The sequence below is a fragment of the Nomascus leucogenys genome, unplaced genomic scaffold, assembly GCF_006542625.1.
Source record: "Nomascus leucogenys isolate Asia unplaced genomic scaffold, Asia_NLE_v1 Super-Scaffold_258, whole genome shotgun sequence".
Lineage (NCBI taxonomy): Eukaryota > Metazoa > Chordata > Mammalia > Primates > Hylobatidae > Nomascus > Nomascus leucogenys.
Window position 1 is genome coordinate 3076841 of NW_022095769.1, and position 18242 is coordinate 3095082.

Below are 18242 nucleotides of genomic sequence, written 5' to 3' on the forward strand. Positions count from 1 at the left end.
TAACTATGATTTTCAAAGTGTAAATGTAATAAAAAATTCAATATAGTATTTTGAGACAGAGTCTTGCACTGTCGCCCAGCTGGAATGCAGTGGGTTAATCACAGCTCTCTGCAACCTTGAACTCCTGGGCTCAATGGATCCTCCTGTCTCAGCCTCCCGAGTAGCTGCAGGCATGCACCACCATGTCCAGCTAATTTAAAACTTTTTTTTTTTTTTGTAGGGACAGGATCTTGCTTTTTGCCCAGGCTTGTCTTGAACTCCTGGGCTCAAGCAATTCTCCTACCTTGGCTTCCCAAAGTGCTGAGATTACAGGTATTTATTTATTTTTTTAAACAACTTCAATGAGATATAATTCACATACTATACAACTCACACATTTAAAGCATACAACTCAATGGCTTCTAGTATGTTCACAGAATTGTGTAACTATCACCACAGTAAATTTTAGAACATTTTCGTTACACCAAAAGAAAACCTGAACCTCTTAGCCTTCACTCTCCAATACCTCTCCCTGACTTTCTTTCTTTATCTATTTTCTGTCTCTGTAGATCTGCCTATTCTACACATTTCATGTAAATGGAATCATATGATATGTGGTCCTTTGTGACTGGCTCCTTTCACTTAGCATAATGATTTTAAAGATTCATCCATGTTGTAGCACATATCAGCATTTCATTTCCTTTTATTGCTGAATAATATTCCATTGTATGCTACATTTTATTTATCCATTCATCAGTTAATGGACATTTGGGTTGTTTCTACTTTTTAGCTATTAAGAATAATGCTGCTATGCCAGGCGTGGTGGCTCACGCCTGTAATCCCAGCAATTTGGGAAGCCAAGGCAAGCAGCTTGCTTGAGTCTAGGAGTTCAAGACCAGCCTGGGCGATGTGATGAAACCCCATCTCTACTAAAAATACAAAAATTAACCCAGCATGGTGGCATGCACCTGTAGTCCCAGCTACTTGGGGGGCTGAGGCACGAGAATCACTTGAACCCAGGAGGCAGAGGTTGCAGTAAGCTGAGATTGCACCACTACCCTCCAGCCTGGCCGATAGAGTGAGACTGTCTCAAAAAAAAGAATAATGCTGCTATGAACATTTGTGTAAAGTTTTTGTGTGAGCACCTATTTTCATTTCTTTTGGGTATTTCCTAGTAATATAATTTCTGGATCCTATGATAATTCTCTGTTTAGCCTTTTGAGAAACTGCTAGATTATTTTTGTAAGTGGCTGCACTGTTTTACATTCCTACCAGCAATGTATAAGGTTTCCAGTTTTTCTACATTTTCAACAACATTCATTGTTGTTCGTTTTGCCTGTAACCATTCTAGTGGGTGTGAAGCGGTATTTCATGATTTTGATTTGCATTTCCCTGATGGCTAGTGATATTGAACATCTTTTAATGTGCTTATTGGTCATTTGTGTATCTTCTTTAAAGATATGTCTATTCAGTTCCTTTTCTTATTTTTCAGTTGGGCTATTTGTCTTATTATTATTGAAATATAAGAGTTTTAATATATTCTACATACAAGTCTTTCATCTGCTATATGATTTGCAAAAGCTTTCTCTCATTCTGTGGGTTATCCTTTTGCTTTCTTGTTGGCCTTCTTTGAAGCATAATAGCTTTTAAATTTGATAATGCCGTTTGTCTATTTTTTTATTTGGTTGCTTTTTTTTCTTGGTGTCATATCTAAGAAACCATTACCTAATCCAAGGACACAAAGATTTACACCTGTCTTTTTCTAAGAGTTTCATAGTTTTAGCTCTTATATTTAGGTCTTTGATCCATTTTTAGTTAATTTTTTAAATGGTGTGAGGTAGGAATCCAGCTTCATTCTTTTGCAAGTGTATACTCAGTTGTCTCAGCACCATTTGTTGAAAAAACAACTTTTTCAACATTTAATTGTCTTGGCCCTCTTGCAAAAATTGACCTTAAGTGTGAGGGTTTATTTCTGGATTCCCAATTCTATTCCTTTGAACTTTATCTCTGTCCTTATGCCAGTACCATATTTTCCTAATTGCTGTAGTTTTGTAGTAAGTTTTGAAGTTAGGAAGTGTGAGTCCTCCAAATTTGTCTTTCTTTTTCTTTTCTTTTTTTTTTTTTTTTTTTTTTTTTTTTTGAGACAGAGTCTTGCTCTGTTGCCCAGGTTGGAGTGCAGTGGCGCAATCTCGGCTCACTGCAACCTCCACCTCCCAGGTTCAAACAATTATTCTGCCTCAGCCTCCCACGTGGCTGGGATTACAGGCACTAGCCACCACACTCAGCTAATTTTTGTATTTTTAGTAGAGATGGGGTTTCTTCATGTTGACCAGTCTGGTCTTGAACTCCTGACCTCAGGTGATCCACCCGCCTCAGCCTCCCAAAGTGCTGGGATTACAAGTGTGAGCCATCATGCCCGGCCATTGTCTCTCTTTTTCAAAATTGTTTTGGCTATCAGGATTCCTTACATTTCCAAGTTAATTTTAGGATTAGCTTTTCAATTTCTACAAAAAAAGCCAGCTGGGATTTTGATAGGAGTTACATAAAAGCTTTAGATCAATTTGGGGAGTATTGCCATTTTAACAATGTTAAGTCTTCTGATCATGAACATAGAATATGTTCTATTTATTCGTAAGTGCTTAATTCTTAATTCTTTTACCTGCTTTATTTCTTTTCTTTTTTTTTTTAATTTTTATTTTTGAGATAAGGTCTTGCTCTGTCACCCAGCCTGGAGTGCAGTGATGTGATCTCAGCTCACTGCAGCCTCAACCTCCTTGGGCTCAAGTGAGGCCACCTTAGCCTCCCGAGCAGCTGGGACCACAGATGAGCACCACCATGCCTGGCTAATTTTTGTATTTTTTGTAGAGGCGGGGTTTCATCTTGTTGACCAACTCCTGGGCTCAAATGATCTGCCCGCTTTGGCCTCCCAAAGTGCTGAGAATAATCCCAAGCATGGACCACCATGCCCATCCTACATGCTATCTTAAATGGAATTTTATTAATGTCCTTTTTGTTTGTTCATTGCCACTATATAGAAATACAGTTGATTGGTTGGGCATGGTGGCTCACACCTATAATCCCAGCACTTTGGGAGGCCTAGGTGGGTGGATCACCTGAGGTCAGGAGTTTGAGACCAGCCTAGCTAATGAGGAGAAACCCTGTCTCTACTAAAAATACAAAAATTAGCCAGGTGTGGTGGTGCGTGCCTGTAGTCCCAGCTACTCAGGAGGCTGAGGCAAGATAATCGCTTGAACCCAGGAGCCAGAGGTTGCAGTGAGCCGAGATCATGCCGCTACACTCCAGCCTGGGAGGCAGAGTGAGACTCCATCTCAAAAAAAAAAAAAGAAAAGAAAAAAGAAATATAGTTGATTTTTGTACATTGATCTTATATCCTGCAAACTTGCTGAACTCTTTTATTAGTTTTAATAGTTTTTTAATAGATTCCTTAGGGTGTTCCATATACAAGATGTCATCTGCAAATAGAAATAGTTTTACTTCTTCCTTTCCAGTTTGAATGCTTTTTATTTCATTTTCTTGCTTAGTTGTCCTGGCTGGCATCACCTGTACAATGTTCAGTATAAGTGGTGAGAACAGGCACCCTTATCTTATTCCTGATCTAAGGAACATGGGGAAAGTGTTCAGTCTTTGACCATTTATTTTCTTTTTAATTATTTTTTTAAAACAAGTCTTGCTCTGTCACCCAGGCTGGAGTGGCGCAGTCATGGCTCACTGCAGCCTCAACCTTCCAGGCTCAAGTGATCCTCCCACTTGAGCCTCTTGAGTAGCTAGGACTACAAGCATGCACCACAATGCCCAGCCAATTTTTTAAAAATTATTTTTTGTAGAGATGGGATCTCTCTGTATCATCTAGGCTAGTCTCAAAACTCCTGCCCTTAAGTGATCCTCTTGCCTCGGCCTCCCAAAAGGTTAGGATTACAGGCACGAGCCACCATGCCTGACCAGTCTTTAATCATTAAGTACAATGTTAGCTGTGGGTTTGTGTTGATGCTTTTTATTAGTTTGAGGAAGCTTCCTTCTATTCCTAGTTTGTTGAGAATTTTTATCACGAAGGGCTGTTGAATTTTGTTAAATGCTTCTTCTGTGTCTAGTGAGATGATCATGTGGTTTTTTCCTTTATTCTATTGTTATATTACGTAAATTGAATCTTAGATGCCATTTATTTTTGCCTTTTAATTCAGCTTCCCATTTCCTCATTCGTTAGCATTCAAAGGACCCTAGTGGAACCCATTAGATCACATATGCAATAGATACAATGCAGAGCTTGGATGTTGATGGTGGTCCTTTGTGAAATATTCAATTTCCAGGACTTTGTATCTCATCAAAAGTCCTAGCAATGGCTATTTAGGATTTTTTGTTTGGTGGTTTTTTTGTTTGTTTGTTTGTTTGTTTTTGAGACGGAGTCTTGCTCTGTCTCCAGGCTGTAGTGCAGTGGTGCAATCTCAGCTCACTGCAACCTCCAACTCCCTGGTTCAAGTGATCCTCCTGCCTCAGCCTCCCGAGTAGCTGGGTCTACAGGGGTGTGCCACCATGCCCAGCTATATTTTTTTTTTTTTTTTTTTTTTTGAGATGGAGTCTCGCTCTGTCACTCAGGCTGGAGTGCAGTGGCGTGATCTCGGCTCACTGCAAGCTCTGCCTCCCGGTTTCATGCCATTCTCCTGCCTCAGCCTCTCCAAGTAGCTGGGACTACAGGCGCCCACCACCACGCCCGGCTAATTTTTTGTATTTTTATTAGAGATGGGGTTTCACCGTGGTCTCGATCTCCTGACCTCGTGATCCGCCCGCCTCGGCCTCCCAAAGTGCTGGGATTACAAGCGTGAGCCACCGCACCCGGCCTAATTTTTGTATTTTTAGAGAGACAGGGGGGTTTCACCATGTTGGCCAGGATGGTCTCAATCTCCTGACCTCATGATCTGCCCGCCTCGGCCTCCCAAAGTGCTGAGATTACAGGTGTGAGCCACCGCACCCGGCCTGGTGTTGTCAAATGACGTGAATATAAAACAAATTTTTAGGTGTGCTTATCTAACTATATAAATTCATAGCAATATTTTGATAGTATATATCAGGGGTCCCCAACCTTTTTGGCACCAGGGACTGGTTTCATGGAAGACAATTTTTCCATGGACCAGGGGTGGGGGGATGGTTTGGGGATGATTAAAGAGCATTAGATTTATTATGCACTTTATTTCTGTTATTATTACATTGTAATATATAATGAAAAAATTATACAACTCACCATAATGTAGAATCAGTGGAGGCTTGAGCTTGTTTTACTGCAACTAGATGGTCCCAGGAGTCAGTTACAGATCGTCAGGCATTAGATTCTCATAAGGAGCACACAACCTAGATCCCTCACATACACAGTTCACAATAGGGTTTGTGCTCTTATGAGGATCTAATGCTGCCACTGATCTGACAGGAGATGGAGCTCAGGTGGTAATGCAAGTGATGGGGACCAGCTGTAAATACAGATCAAGCTTCACTTGCTCATCTGCTGCTCACCTCCTGCCATGTGGCCCTTTATTTAGAATTTCATAATTATCAGATCACTGAGGAAATAACGTTCCTGTGTGTGGCCCAGGGGTTGGGGACCCCTGATATATATGATACAGTTTCATATTACAGGCACAATTTTTGGAGGTGGAAAATTTTAACTATATTATTTATACACTTTTGGGGGATGACAAACCTTTTGTGCAGAATAAAATGTGTAGCCAATGTTTCTGGCAGTTGTAATCATTATCAATGTATTTTGTCTTTGAAAATTTGTAGAACCACCCCCCCCCCCGCAATTTCTTCCTTCAACATAACATGATTTGTTTCATATTATGTATTTCCATCATGTCCCTATTTTATAATGTATGTTCACATTAATTGCAGTTCCCTTCTCTTGGAGATATTTGTCTTTCTCATGTGGGTTCCTTCACTTGGTTGTATTGTCATTTTCACTGATGATGCATCTGCTAATTAATATTTCTTTGAATGCCTGCCCTTTTGTTCTTGATTTTTGCAGTTCAGCTCTATTTTTTATTTCGGCTCTATTTATTGGTATTTCTTTCTAGCTTCTATTGGACTGTGACCTTCTGTGACTTATTTATAATATTTACATGTTTATGAAATTGACAGTCCAGGCCGGGCACGGTGGCTCACGCCTGTAATCCCAGCAGTTTGGGAGGCCGAGGCAGGCTGATTGTCTGAGCTCAGGAGTTCGAAACCAGCCTGGGCAACATGATGAAAACCCGTCTCTACTAAAATACGAAAAATTAGCCGGGCTTGGCGGCGTGCGCCTGTAGTCCCAGCTACTCAAGAGGCTGAGGCAGGAGAATCGCTTGAACTTGGGAGGTGAAGGTTGCAGTGAGCCAAGATGACGCCACTGCACTCCAACCTGGGCAACAGAGTGAGACTCCGTCCCCCCACCAAAAAAAAAAAGAAAGAAATTTACAGTCCATTCTCTGCCATCAGTAATAATTAATATGTAAATATTTACTTAAAATGATTTAGAAAATAGTTGTTTCTTATGGCTAATATATGTGATTGTTTTCTAAATTCATAGCAAGGTCTTGGATTATTAGAACATGTTACCTACAGGTATATATAAAATTTTAGTTATTATTTATTCTGGTAATGTATACAAAATATAAATTTTGCCATCTTAACTGTTATAAAGTATAAGTTCTGTGGCATTAAGCACATTCACATTGTGCCACAACTATAAAGTTTTTAAAAAGAAAACAATACCCATTTCTTAATCCTTCCGATTTTCCTTTCTTCCTTAGTACATCTTTTCTGTTATCAACTTTCCTTTTCTTTCAGATACTGAAGAGTTTCTGGCAGAAGGTTTGCGGAATGAGAACCTCAGCGCTGTTGCAAGGGATCACAGAGACCATATTCTACGGGGCTTTCAGCAAATCAAAGCCAGGTTTGTATAAACTGGTTCCATTAATCTTCTTCATAAGCTTTAAAACAATTTATAATCAGTAAAATAAAGTCACAAGGTAACACATACCTATCATAGTTCTTTATACTTGGCAGAAACTTAATAAATGTTTACTGAATTGAATTGGAGGCAGGCAAGCATAGTTAGTGTAGTTTACCAAAATAAAAATGTTTTGATAATTATGTATGTATCTTGAGGTAATTATTTTGCTTTTAGCTTTGGATTTTTATGTTAGCCTTTATTGACCACTTTTGCATTTAACTAAAAAAATGGTGAAAGCTAAACATTTATACTTGTCCAAATTATTAACGAGGAAGTGTTAGGCAGTATGAGATAATGTTCATTATGATTTTTGGTACTGATTTTACTTCCACATCTCCTTCCCTCATAGAAAACTTAAATGAGACTTATCAAGTTGATTCTTTGACCATATTGAGATGTTTTATTCCTGGACTGGGTTGAAATATTATGTTCATTTTTTTTAAATAAGAGGCCCTGACGTAATTTGTGCATTTTAGAATGTGAGCATCTGACAGATGCAGACACTTGCTTGGGGAAAAAAATAAAAATTTTCCTTTATAATGTATTTTCTGACCACCTATTGCTTGAAATGGGTAACTGAATGAGAGCAAGGGATAAGTGAGTGTTCCTTTAGCCTTTTCAAACCTGGTGGCAATGTGATTCAGAATGTTTAAACTGAATATTCTTAGAAAAGGAAGAGCATCTGCAGGGTTATGGTTGGGATTTAATTTGCGTGGCTGACCGTTCTTAGTATCTGCTCTAAAAACCTCATTGAAACTCCGTAGAAGCAGAGAATTTTATCCTTCGGAAGGGCACAGCCAGAATCTATTCCATTCAGGAATGTGAGAGAACCTCATGAGATGCCCTGCTGGATCTTAATCGATCTTTCCTGCTGGCTAATTAAGCATCACTTTTACTCAGCAACTGGGGACTGTGTAATTATCAGCCTGGGTTGCCCTGAATAATTGAAACAAACAGAATGCAGAAGATGGGAGATTTTTGCAAAAGTGGGAATATCTATAATTTTTGGTAGGTTGAAAGAGTGTTTAAAATAAAGTTCTCCATAATGTTATTTTATTAATAGATAAGTTTAGGCTTAGTTACGTACCTGGAGACTTAGTAACCTATAGAATTTTTTTAATTTCACAAGTTTGCCTTTGTATTTTATGATTACTCTAAGGGTGGCATGCGGAATAAAGGTGGAATTATTTTAAACTGGGAGAGGAATGCCCTAAATATAATGGTGTATTTGGTGATTCTGTTGGTATAAATCTCTGATAGGGAATGCAAAAACACTTTTACTGCAGCTGTAGGTACAAATACACAATGAGGAGGAATTCTTTCCTGTATTTGTACCACAACATTGAGAAAGGACTAAATTTCAATCTTAAGTTGGTAATAAAAGGCAAATTATGGTAACTCATTACTGTCAGCTGCATATTATTATACCTCTTAATCCTCTTTTAAAATACATACACACATGCACACACATGCATGAACACACACAGAAGCTGAATTTGTCATGGGGTAGAGTCAGTTTCTTGTTCTCAAATTCTTGTTCTCAAAGAACTTTCTGTGTGGTTTGTGGGGTAGGCATTCAGGAAATCAGCAGGAACTTTAGGAAATATCTGCATTGTTGATGGGAGCTTTCTGTTCATTGACTTGTTGCAAGAAAGATGACACTTTATTTAGAATTTCATAATTATCAGATCACTGAGGAAATGAGGAGCCAGAAATTAGATACTGTACAAGAAAATGGAAAAACGAGGCTTTCCTCTGGCAAGCTGTTTGAAATTGCCTTACATCCACCCATTCAATCATCATTCTGTTAATGTAACCCTTGTTTTCCTGAATCCTCTTCTTCAGCCATATCACCTCTATTGTGCCATTTATGACTGCCACATTTACTTATGCTGTGTGGCAGTTATATGTCCCCCAAAAAGCTTGGCATAAAAAGAAATTTAGAAGTCATCAAACTTAAGAGTTAAACGTGTATGGCAGACTAAACGCTGTGGCTTACTTCTATAATCCCAGCACTTTGGGAGGCTGAGGCCAGAAGATCGCTTGAGGCCAGGAGTTTGAGACCAGCCTGGGCAACATAACAAAACTCTGTCTCTACAAAAAATAAAAAGTTAGCCAGGTGTGGTGGTATATGCCTGTGGTCCCAGCCACTTGGGAGGCTGAGGTAGGAGGATCACTTCAGCCTAGCAGGTTGAGGCTGCAGTGGGCCATGATCATGCCACTGCACTTCAGCCTGGGCAACCAAGTGAGACTCTGTCTCAAAAAAAAAAGTAAAAAATAAACATATGGCAAATACGTGAACCATACAGTAACATAAAAATAATTAAAATTAATGAAGATCTTTTAAAAGGTTTTCTTTTTAGTCATTTTTTTGTTTGTTTTTTGCTTTTTTTTTTAGACAGTCTCACTCTGTGGCCCAGGCTGGAGTGCAGTGGCACAATCACAGCTCGCTGCAGCCTCGACCTCCTGGGCTCAAGCGATCCCCGGACCTCAGCCTCCTGAGTAGCTGCACATCACCATGCCTGGCTAATTTTTTACTTTTTGTAGAAACAGGGTGTCACTATGTTGCCCAGGCTGGTCTGGAACTCTTGGACTCAAGCAGTTCTCCTGTCTTGGCCTCCCAAAATGCTGAGATTACAGGCCTGAGTCTCTGTGCCTGGCCTCTTTTTAGTCAGATTAAAACAATAATATTTTAGGAGTTTGGTAAATTTGGGAGGGTGGTAACCTATCTAAAACTATAATTTAGCACTTCAAGCCTTATTTGGAAGGTAGATAAATCTCTAGCAAGATAATCTGGAAAAGCCACTACTAGATAAATGTAAATTATGTATTTACACACACACACATATATATATTTTACAACTTCCCACTCTCTTTGTTGTTTCCTTGCTTCCTTTAATTCTTTCCTCAGCGTGTATTGCTCTAGAAACAAAAGGGTGGAAAGAAATAAAAATAGCACTGCCTCTGATTCTTGGTAAACTTTAGGGGCTTAGCTCTTATTTTTATGGCTGGCTTGGCATTCACTGGTATTTGCCATGGTTGTGGACTTGCTGTAAATGGAAGCATCTGACTCCATCACAGCTATTATAATGTGTTTTTTGCTATTTTTTGTTGTCTAGAGTGAATGACCACAGGAAAAGACAATTGTGTCAAGAATCATGGGTGTTCTCTAAGTGCTCATCTGTTTTTCAGTACAAATCACTTTAGCTATTCTGTTTTTAGACTTAGAAACAAAAAATAGCTATCTTTTTTTAGACTTAGAAACAAAAAATAAAATCCTATCTATATTTACATACTCTTTTCTTTTTGTTTGAAAGTGTTACCAATGAAGGCTAATATTTTCCATGTAACACAAAATAAAAACGGATAGCAATTTCTGTGATTCCAAGGAAATGAAGCCCTGTTGTGGTATTTGTTGTCCTAAGCTGTGATTTTCATTGCTGTTCTTAAAAACTATACAACTTTCGCATTCTAAGTCCAAGTTTTCATTGAGCCCTTTGGAGAATGGCTAGTATGAAAGCCAGGCAAAGGCACTTCCTGCTTTATTACGATGGTCACTGCAGGATTAGCACCAGATGTGAGACACCTGGAATGAAGCAGTTGTGATCTACGCTCAGACACTTGATGGCATTCTAACTCATTGGGAGAAACAGTAGAGCATTTTTTAAATGTTTGATTCAGTGGAGGCCATCTGACTGCAAGAATACGTTGAGAGTGGGGGAGGGATAAAGAAAATATAATTTTTTCTTTTTTTTTTTGAGACCGAGTCTCTGTTGCCCAGGCTAGAGTGCAGTGGTGTGATCTTGGTTCATTGCAACCTGCACCTTCCAGGTTCAGGCGATTCTTGTGCCTCAGTCTCCCGAGTAGCTGGGATTACAGGCATGAGCCACCACGCCTGGCTAAAGTTTTTTGTATTTTTAGTAGAGATGGGGTTTTACCATGTTGGCCAGGCTGTTCTCTCCTGACCTCGGGTGATCCACTCACCTTGGCCTCCCACAGTGCTGGGATTACAGGAGTGAGCCACCACACCCAGCCAAAAATAGAATATTTTTATTACTGAGATATGGCTTAATTTCTCTCTCGATGGCTCTTCTTGGATAACTAGTCATTTATGCTCCCTGTTGGAAGTGAAGGACAGAGCCAATGGAAGCAAACTTGGAGTATTGTTTCCTTCTGTGAAACTTAGTAATGCTGAAGGAGTTCCAAAAAGAGACCAGGAGATTTATATCATATTGAGATGGAAAGAAATAAAGAAATACATTTTGTGTAACAGAGTTATGGCACAAAACTCAGGACATTTAAACTACAGGCTGAAAGAATATCTTGAACATGTCTCATTTGTGGGTGGCTAACCTATAGCTCTGTGTGAAACATGATATACTAGTAAAATCTCATAAAAATAATTCTGACTTCCTTTGGGAATTTCACGTTTTCTTTTCAGCTTAACATGGATTTAGCTTTAAAACAAGATTTAGCTTAAGAATGTATAATTCTGATATTTTTGTATTATAGGAAGAAAGACAAGGAGTTAGCCTGATAAAACTCTTGGGAGCAAGAGTTTTGAAGTAGTATACTGTAAATGTAATTACCATTAATTATATAGAGAGTTTTACTTTTCTTAAATGTTAATTATTGAGCTTAAAAATCCCCAAAACAAAACACATTCAAATGAAGTAGGCTTATCAAAAGAACTAATGTATAATGTGCTATTAGTACATTTGTGTTATTCACAAGTTTCAAGATTTGCTCATAACATCTTTTTCTGTTATTTAATTTTGCTACTTGTACTGGAGCTTCAGTGCCAATGCAGAAAAAAAAAAAAAAAAAAGGAGGAGGTACTTGAATGATCCGTCTAAGTTTAAATAGCTCTGAAAAGGCTCAAAAGTCATAGCAGTAATTTGACCACATCTGGAAGGTTAATAACTCATTTCTTCCTTTTTCAGCCTTATCCCTCCCTCCCATCCTTAAAAGAAGAAAAAAAAAAACCCACAACAAGTTCAACATTATTTCTCAACTCATCAGTTATATCAGCCAAATTTTTGCTTAGTTCTCTGTTATTCAATGGATGAATGTTGAGATTTCACAACTGAGTTAGAGTTTTGTGAATCTACTTCTCTAGGGATGAGAGGTTGTATTTATTGCTCTTTTAATCTGGAATGCCCTACAGGTGAGAATGATAGAATATTACTTACTGTTGATCTGGTAAGGAAGACCATCTTGTTTTTTTTTGTTTTTTTTTTTTTTATACTTTAGGTTTTAGGGTACTTGTGCACAATGTGCAGGTTTGTTACCTATGTATCCATGTGCCATGTTGGTTTGCTGCACCCATTAACTCGTCATTTAGCATTAGGTATATCTCCTAATGCTGACCCTCCCCCCTCCCCCCACCCCACAACAGTCCCCGGAGTGTGATGTTCCCCTTCCTGTGTCCATGAGTTCTCATTGTTCAATTCCCACCTATGAGTGAGAACATGCAGTGTTTGGTTTTTTGTCCTTGTGATAGCTTACTGAGAATGATGTTTTCCAGTTTCATCCATGTCCCTACAAAGGACATGAACTCATCATTTTTTATGGCTGCATAGTATTCTATGGTGTATATGTGCCACATTTTCTTAATCCAGTCTATCGTTGTTGGACATTTGGGTTGGTTCCAAGTCTTTGCTATTGTGAATAGTGCCGCAATAAACATACGTGTGCATGTGTCTTTATAGCAGCATGATTTATAGTCCTTTGGGTATATACCCAGTAATGGGATGGCTGGATCAAATGGTATTTCTAGTTCTAGATCCCTGAGGAATCACCACACTGACTTCCACAATGGTTGAACTAGTTTACAGTCCCACCAACAGTGTAAAAGTGTTCCTATTTCTCCACATCCTCTCCAGCACCTGTTGTTTCCTGACTTTTTAATGATGGCCATTCTAACTGGTGTGAGATGGTATCTCATTGTGGTTTTGATTTGCATTTCTCTGATGGCCAGTGATGATGAGCATTTTTTCATGTGTTTTTTGGCTGCATAAATGTCTTCTTTTGAGAAGTGTCTGTTCATGTCCTTTGCCCACTTTTTGATGGGGTTGTCTGTTTTTTTCTTGTAAATTTGTTTGAGTTCATTGTAGATTCTGGCTATTAGCCCTTTGTCAGATGAGTAGGTTGCAAAAATTTTCTCCCATTCTGTAGGTTGCCTGTTCACTCTGATGGTAGTTTCTTTTGCTGTGCAGAAGCTCTTTAGTTTAATTAGATCCCATTTGTCAATTTTGGCTTTTGTTGCCATTGCTTTTGGTGTTTTAGACATGAAGTCCTTGCCCACGCCTATGTCCTCAATGGTATTGCCTAGGTTTTCTTCTAGGGTTTTTATGGTTTTAGATCTAACATGTAAGTCTTTAATCCATCTTGAATTAATTTTTGTATAAGGTGTAACGAAGGGATCCAGTTTCAGCTTTCTACATATGGCTAGCCAGTTTTCCCAGCACCATTTATTAAATAGGGAATCCTTTCCCCATTGCTTGTTTTTGTCACATTTGTCAAAGATCAGATAGTTATAGACATGCAGCATTATTTCTGAGGGCTCTGTTCTGTTCCATTGATCTATGTCTCTGTTGTGGTACCAGTACCATGCTGTTTTGGTTACTGTAGCCTTGTAGTATAGTTTGAAGTCAGGTAGCGTGATGCCTCCAGCTTTGTTCTTTCGGCTTAGGATTGACTTGGCGGTGCGGGCTCTTTTTTGGTTCCATATGAACTTTAAAGTAGTTTTTTCCAATTCTGTGAAGAAAGTCATGGTAGCTTGATGGGGATGGCATTGAATCTATAAATTACCTTGGGCAGTATGGCCATTTTCACAATATTGATTCTTCCAACCCATGAGCGTGGAATGTTCTTCCATTTGTTTGTATCCTCTTTTATTTCATTGAGCAGTGGTTTGTAGCTCTCCTTGAAGAGGTCCTTCACATCCCTTGTAAGTTGGATTCCTAGGTATTTTATTCTCTTTGTTCTCATGTTACTTCTATAACACTGAGTCACTTGAAGATTCCCCTAATGATAATCTTATGTTTTCTTTCTAGGTTGCTTACCCAAAATGTTTGGAATTTTTTTTTTAAATAAATGCTACAAAAATGTACACATTACCAACCAAACCTTAAAACTTCTCTTTGATTTCTTTTATGGTACCCCCATGACTTTTTAAAAAATTTGGAATGTGATGCAGGAAATTTCATTTCTTGGGATTTTATTTTATTTCATGATTCTGTTGAAAATGAGTTGAGCATAAAGTGGGCTTTTATAATCACACCATGTGAATCATTTCTTCTTTGGATTCTGGATCTTCTCTCTTAGTGTGTAGCCTCCTCTAGTCTCCCTGAAGTACAGTGCTAGCAGGGTTGATAATGAAATGCAGTCCTGCTTATCACACTCAGCAAAGGGCTCAGAGAAGATGGGAAAAAATCAATCCCACAGGAACTTCTCGAGTGCTAGACATCCATATTTAGCCCCCAAGCATTTAAAATGGAAATGAGATATCTTAGGGTTTTAGTTTTTGATTTACACAAGATGTCATTGCTTCCTTGGCAATAGGAATATTTTAGAGACCAACTGCTGACCTGTTTGGGAAGATGTCAGCCTATCGCCCCAAGTGTGATGTAGTTTCTTCATATTTCTTTCAAAACTCTCAGCAGTGCTTTGCAGTAGCTTTGATTCTTTGGGCTTCAAAGGGTGTCCCTTCCAGGGCCAATCTTAGGAAAGAAAAAAAAAACAGTGTAGGGGAACAAACAGCTCATAAAAGAAGTGCTATCCCTGTGGCAGCTCTTACTGTAGTCAGAAAATTAATAGGGAGTTTACAAACCAGTAATACTACAGCATGGCAAAGCCAAGAAAATTCCAATTTGATGCTGGTGCTTTGTTGTTATAAAATCCCCACTTGTAGTGAACCATTCTTAAATCGTCCAGCTTCTAGTAGTTTTTATCACAGTGTGGTTTATATAAGATATATTATAATTAAATGCTGAAACTCAAAGCTCCCTCTTGAGTTTGTGAGCCTTGTTGAGGTTCTTATTATAATTTACAAAAAACTTTATGGCCACATAATCTCCAATTAGCTATTTCTCCAAGTTATATTAGTGAGTGACTCTCATTTGTAAATTCTACCATAACCACAAGGCCCATACAATTTGGTAATTTAGACCTTCTATCATGTTTACCAAGTGCCTTTGTTCTTTTGTTGATGAGAGAACTGATATATGAGAAATTACTCAAAGTAACAGAATTTGTTTAAATATTGGGATTTAGAATTTAGAATTTTATCTAGCCAAGCCATTAAAAAAATGAAGTGGCATCTTTCAAAGATTATTATTGGTTTAAAAAAACTGTAAACAAATATTGAAGTCTAGTTAATTATATGCATGCTGAATTGTTTGGGGATGGAGTGTTCTAATTTGAGCAGTTTGTTTTGGAATATATAAAAAATAACATGGATGGAAGGATATATGACAAAGCAAATAAAATGTGAATCACAGAATATATCCACTAGATTGTGGGTGTACATGTGTGTTCTTTCAACTTTTGTGCAGAGTTGAAAATTTTCATAATATAAAGATTTTTTATTGTTTGTTTGTTTGTTTGTTTCCTGAGACCGGGTCTCACTCTGTCACCCAGGCTGGAGTGCAGTGGCATGATCTTGGCTTACTGCAACCTCTGCCTCCCGGGTTCAAGCGATTCTCCTGCCTCAGCCTCGAAAGTACCTGGGATTAGAGGCGCATGCCACCACGCCCGGCTAATTTTTGTATCTTTAGTAGAGACAGGGTTTCACCATGTTGGCCAGGCTGGTCTCAAACTCCTGACCTCATGATCCGCCTGCCTCGGCATCCCAAAGTGCTGGGATTACAGGCGTGAGCCACCAAGCCCAGCCCCATAATATAATGTTATGAAAAATATTTGATTGGTTTGACTTTGCATTTCAGAAACCATGGATTTTATTCACTCTGGTTTCAGAAAATCATAGGATTCCTCCATACGGGATATGGTTTTTAAGGATGATAATTTTCTAGGAATAATCTTATTATTTTTGGGTAATACTGAACTAGGGGATAATCCTCCAGTTTGTTATTTTTGACATAAGTAACAGGAAGTAGCTAACTTTTGTACTTCTTTAAAACTTCGAAACCAGCAATTATTAGGAGCTAAAATTCAATTCAAACATTCTACCTGGGATATCCTGAAATTTTGATTTTTTTTAAAAAAAGGAAAGGTAATTTCTGACTTTTCTCATAAATTTGATAAAAGGAAAGCTAATATGAGATTGGTAGTCCAGTAGGAAATGGAACTCAATTTTATAATTTAAAAATCATTTAATGGTATTAAAAATGACAGAGGTTAGAAACAAAGCTCTTATTCTTTTATTGAACTAGAATTGAAAGTGGCAGAAAATCATTTTGGCCCTAGTGCAGTAAATGTTATCACTAAAACATGTTCAGGGGATATTAGGACAGTCTCTCAAGCACCAGAGACAAAAGTTCACAAAGCAAGAACTGATTTTTCTGTCCTTATCTTGAAATTATTAAATGTACAGGAGACATGAAGGTATCTTAGTTCTAAGAGGACTGGAGATGAAGTATATGTTGAAAGTGATAATATCTCCATTCTGGAGAGGTGAGATGGAGAGAAGAGATAGTGGCATGGGTGTTTCAGCAGTTACAGGCACGGTGGAGGGAAGAGAGTGCACAGGGATAGGAGGGTTCATGAACCAACACAGAGCTGAGAAATCCAAGAGCACAGAAAATTATACTCATGCAATATTGTGAGCTGATGATGAAAATGGTAAGGAAGCAAGTGATACAATTCTTTAAAAGAATTGTGTGAAGATTATATTTAACAGGGAGATTAAACTGGAGCTCTCAGCAGCTACTTTATTTTGCGAATCTTGTAGGAGAGAAATTTTAAGTCCATTTGGGAAAAACCAATCATTTTTGAATGTGCAGTGTGATTACGCTTCAGAATTTTGTGTAAATGGAGCAGGTTGGTAGGCATATGTTTGCTGATCCTAAAATGATTAAAATTCAGAATAAGTAAGACTCTTGTGAAATTGAGTTTTCAGGTTCCAGCCAGTATTCTGTGCTGCCATATGGCATAACTAGAATTAATTGCTGTTCTCAGGCTCTTATTCTTCTACTGAATATTTAGGTGCCCTGTTTGAAATATTAGTGGTTCCACAGAAGTATTTAATCACATGAGATAGATGTTTGACATGTTCATGAAAGCAGTGTATGTAGCTAATAGTTGCTTAGAAGAAAAAGCCCCTCATGAGGTTTTCTAGCTTCCCTTCTCTGCTCCTGCCCCCACCCCCTAACTTGTTTTAATTGGAAAAATGGATACTGGATAGGAGGGTTAGCAAGGAAAGGAGGAAAGATTATCAAGACTTTATAGGGGAGACAAGAAAAGATCAGACAATAAATTGTTTTTGCTAGTCTTTAGCTCCTTGATACTCCAAGTATCAACATGGAACAGCATCCTGGAAACTTGTTAGCAATGCAAACTCTCAGGCTCTGTTGAATGAGACCTACTTAATCATCATCTGCATTTTAATAGGATCCTAAGTTTATTTGTACAGTATGCACATTAACATTTGAGAAGCACTGTTTTCACACATCAGATTCATTTTAAATTCAGTTTCTCAGAACTTAGAATACATATTTCTGGAGCTCATAAGCTCCTTAAAGGCATGAATGGTCTTACAGTCACTAAAAAAAAAAAGGTCTAGCATGGTGCTGGCATGTTGCATGAGTTCAATGATGTGAGTAAAATGAATGGTGAAAAACTGTTATAAATGTGTTTTTAGGTCCTAGACTAGACCTGACATCAACAAGAGACCCTCTTTGTTAGGAAACTTACTATTTAGTAGCCAACCCTACATATTCTTTCCTAGAAATAAGGATGTTTTCTTTTTACTGAGTGTTAGGAGAGACAGAGCCAAGGCATCCATCTCTTCATGTGTCTCCTCTAATAACATATATCTAATATTCTAATTGGAACTGTGACAAAAGGTTACAGGGCTACTGACCGTGTATTGGAGTTCTATCACAGCATGGATGCCAGGCATTCCAGCCGTCTTTGAGACTTATCGCCAGCCCTCTACATTGGCCAGCAGCATCCCTATTCAGCTTGCACTTCCTTGTCTCTACCATTTTTCCTCTTTCTTGAAGACCTCTTTTCTAACTCTTTCCCCTGTGTTCCCTAGAATCTATGTCCTGTTATAACCAAACCCCACAATATCCTCCACCTC

The 18242-nt window shown here is 38.4% G+C and overlaps 1 protein-coding gene across 2 annotated transcripts in view; it reads left to right on the forward strand.

The window, feature by feature from the left end:
• Positions 1-18242, forward strand: part of SKAP1 (src kinase associated phosphoprotein 1) — a 312702-nt gene that overhangs the window by 33866 nt on the left and 260594 nt on the right. For both annotated transcript variants that reach the window (XM_003278731.4, XM_012503658.2), the window contains exon 2: positions 6811-6916. In XM_003278731.4, the coding sequence (XP_003278779.1) occupies positions 6811-6916 (106 nt within the window). The remainder of the gene's footprint in view (positions 1-6810; positions 6917-18242) is intronic.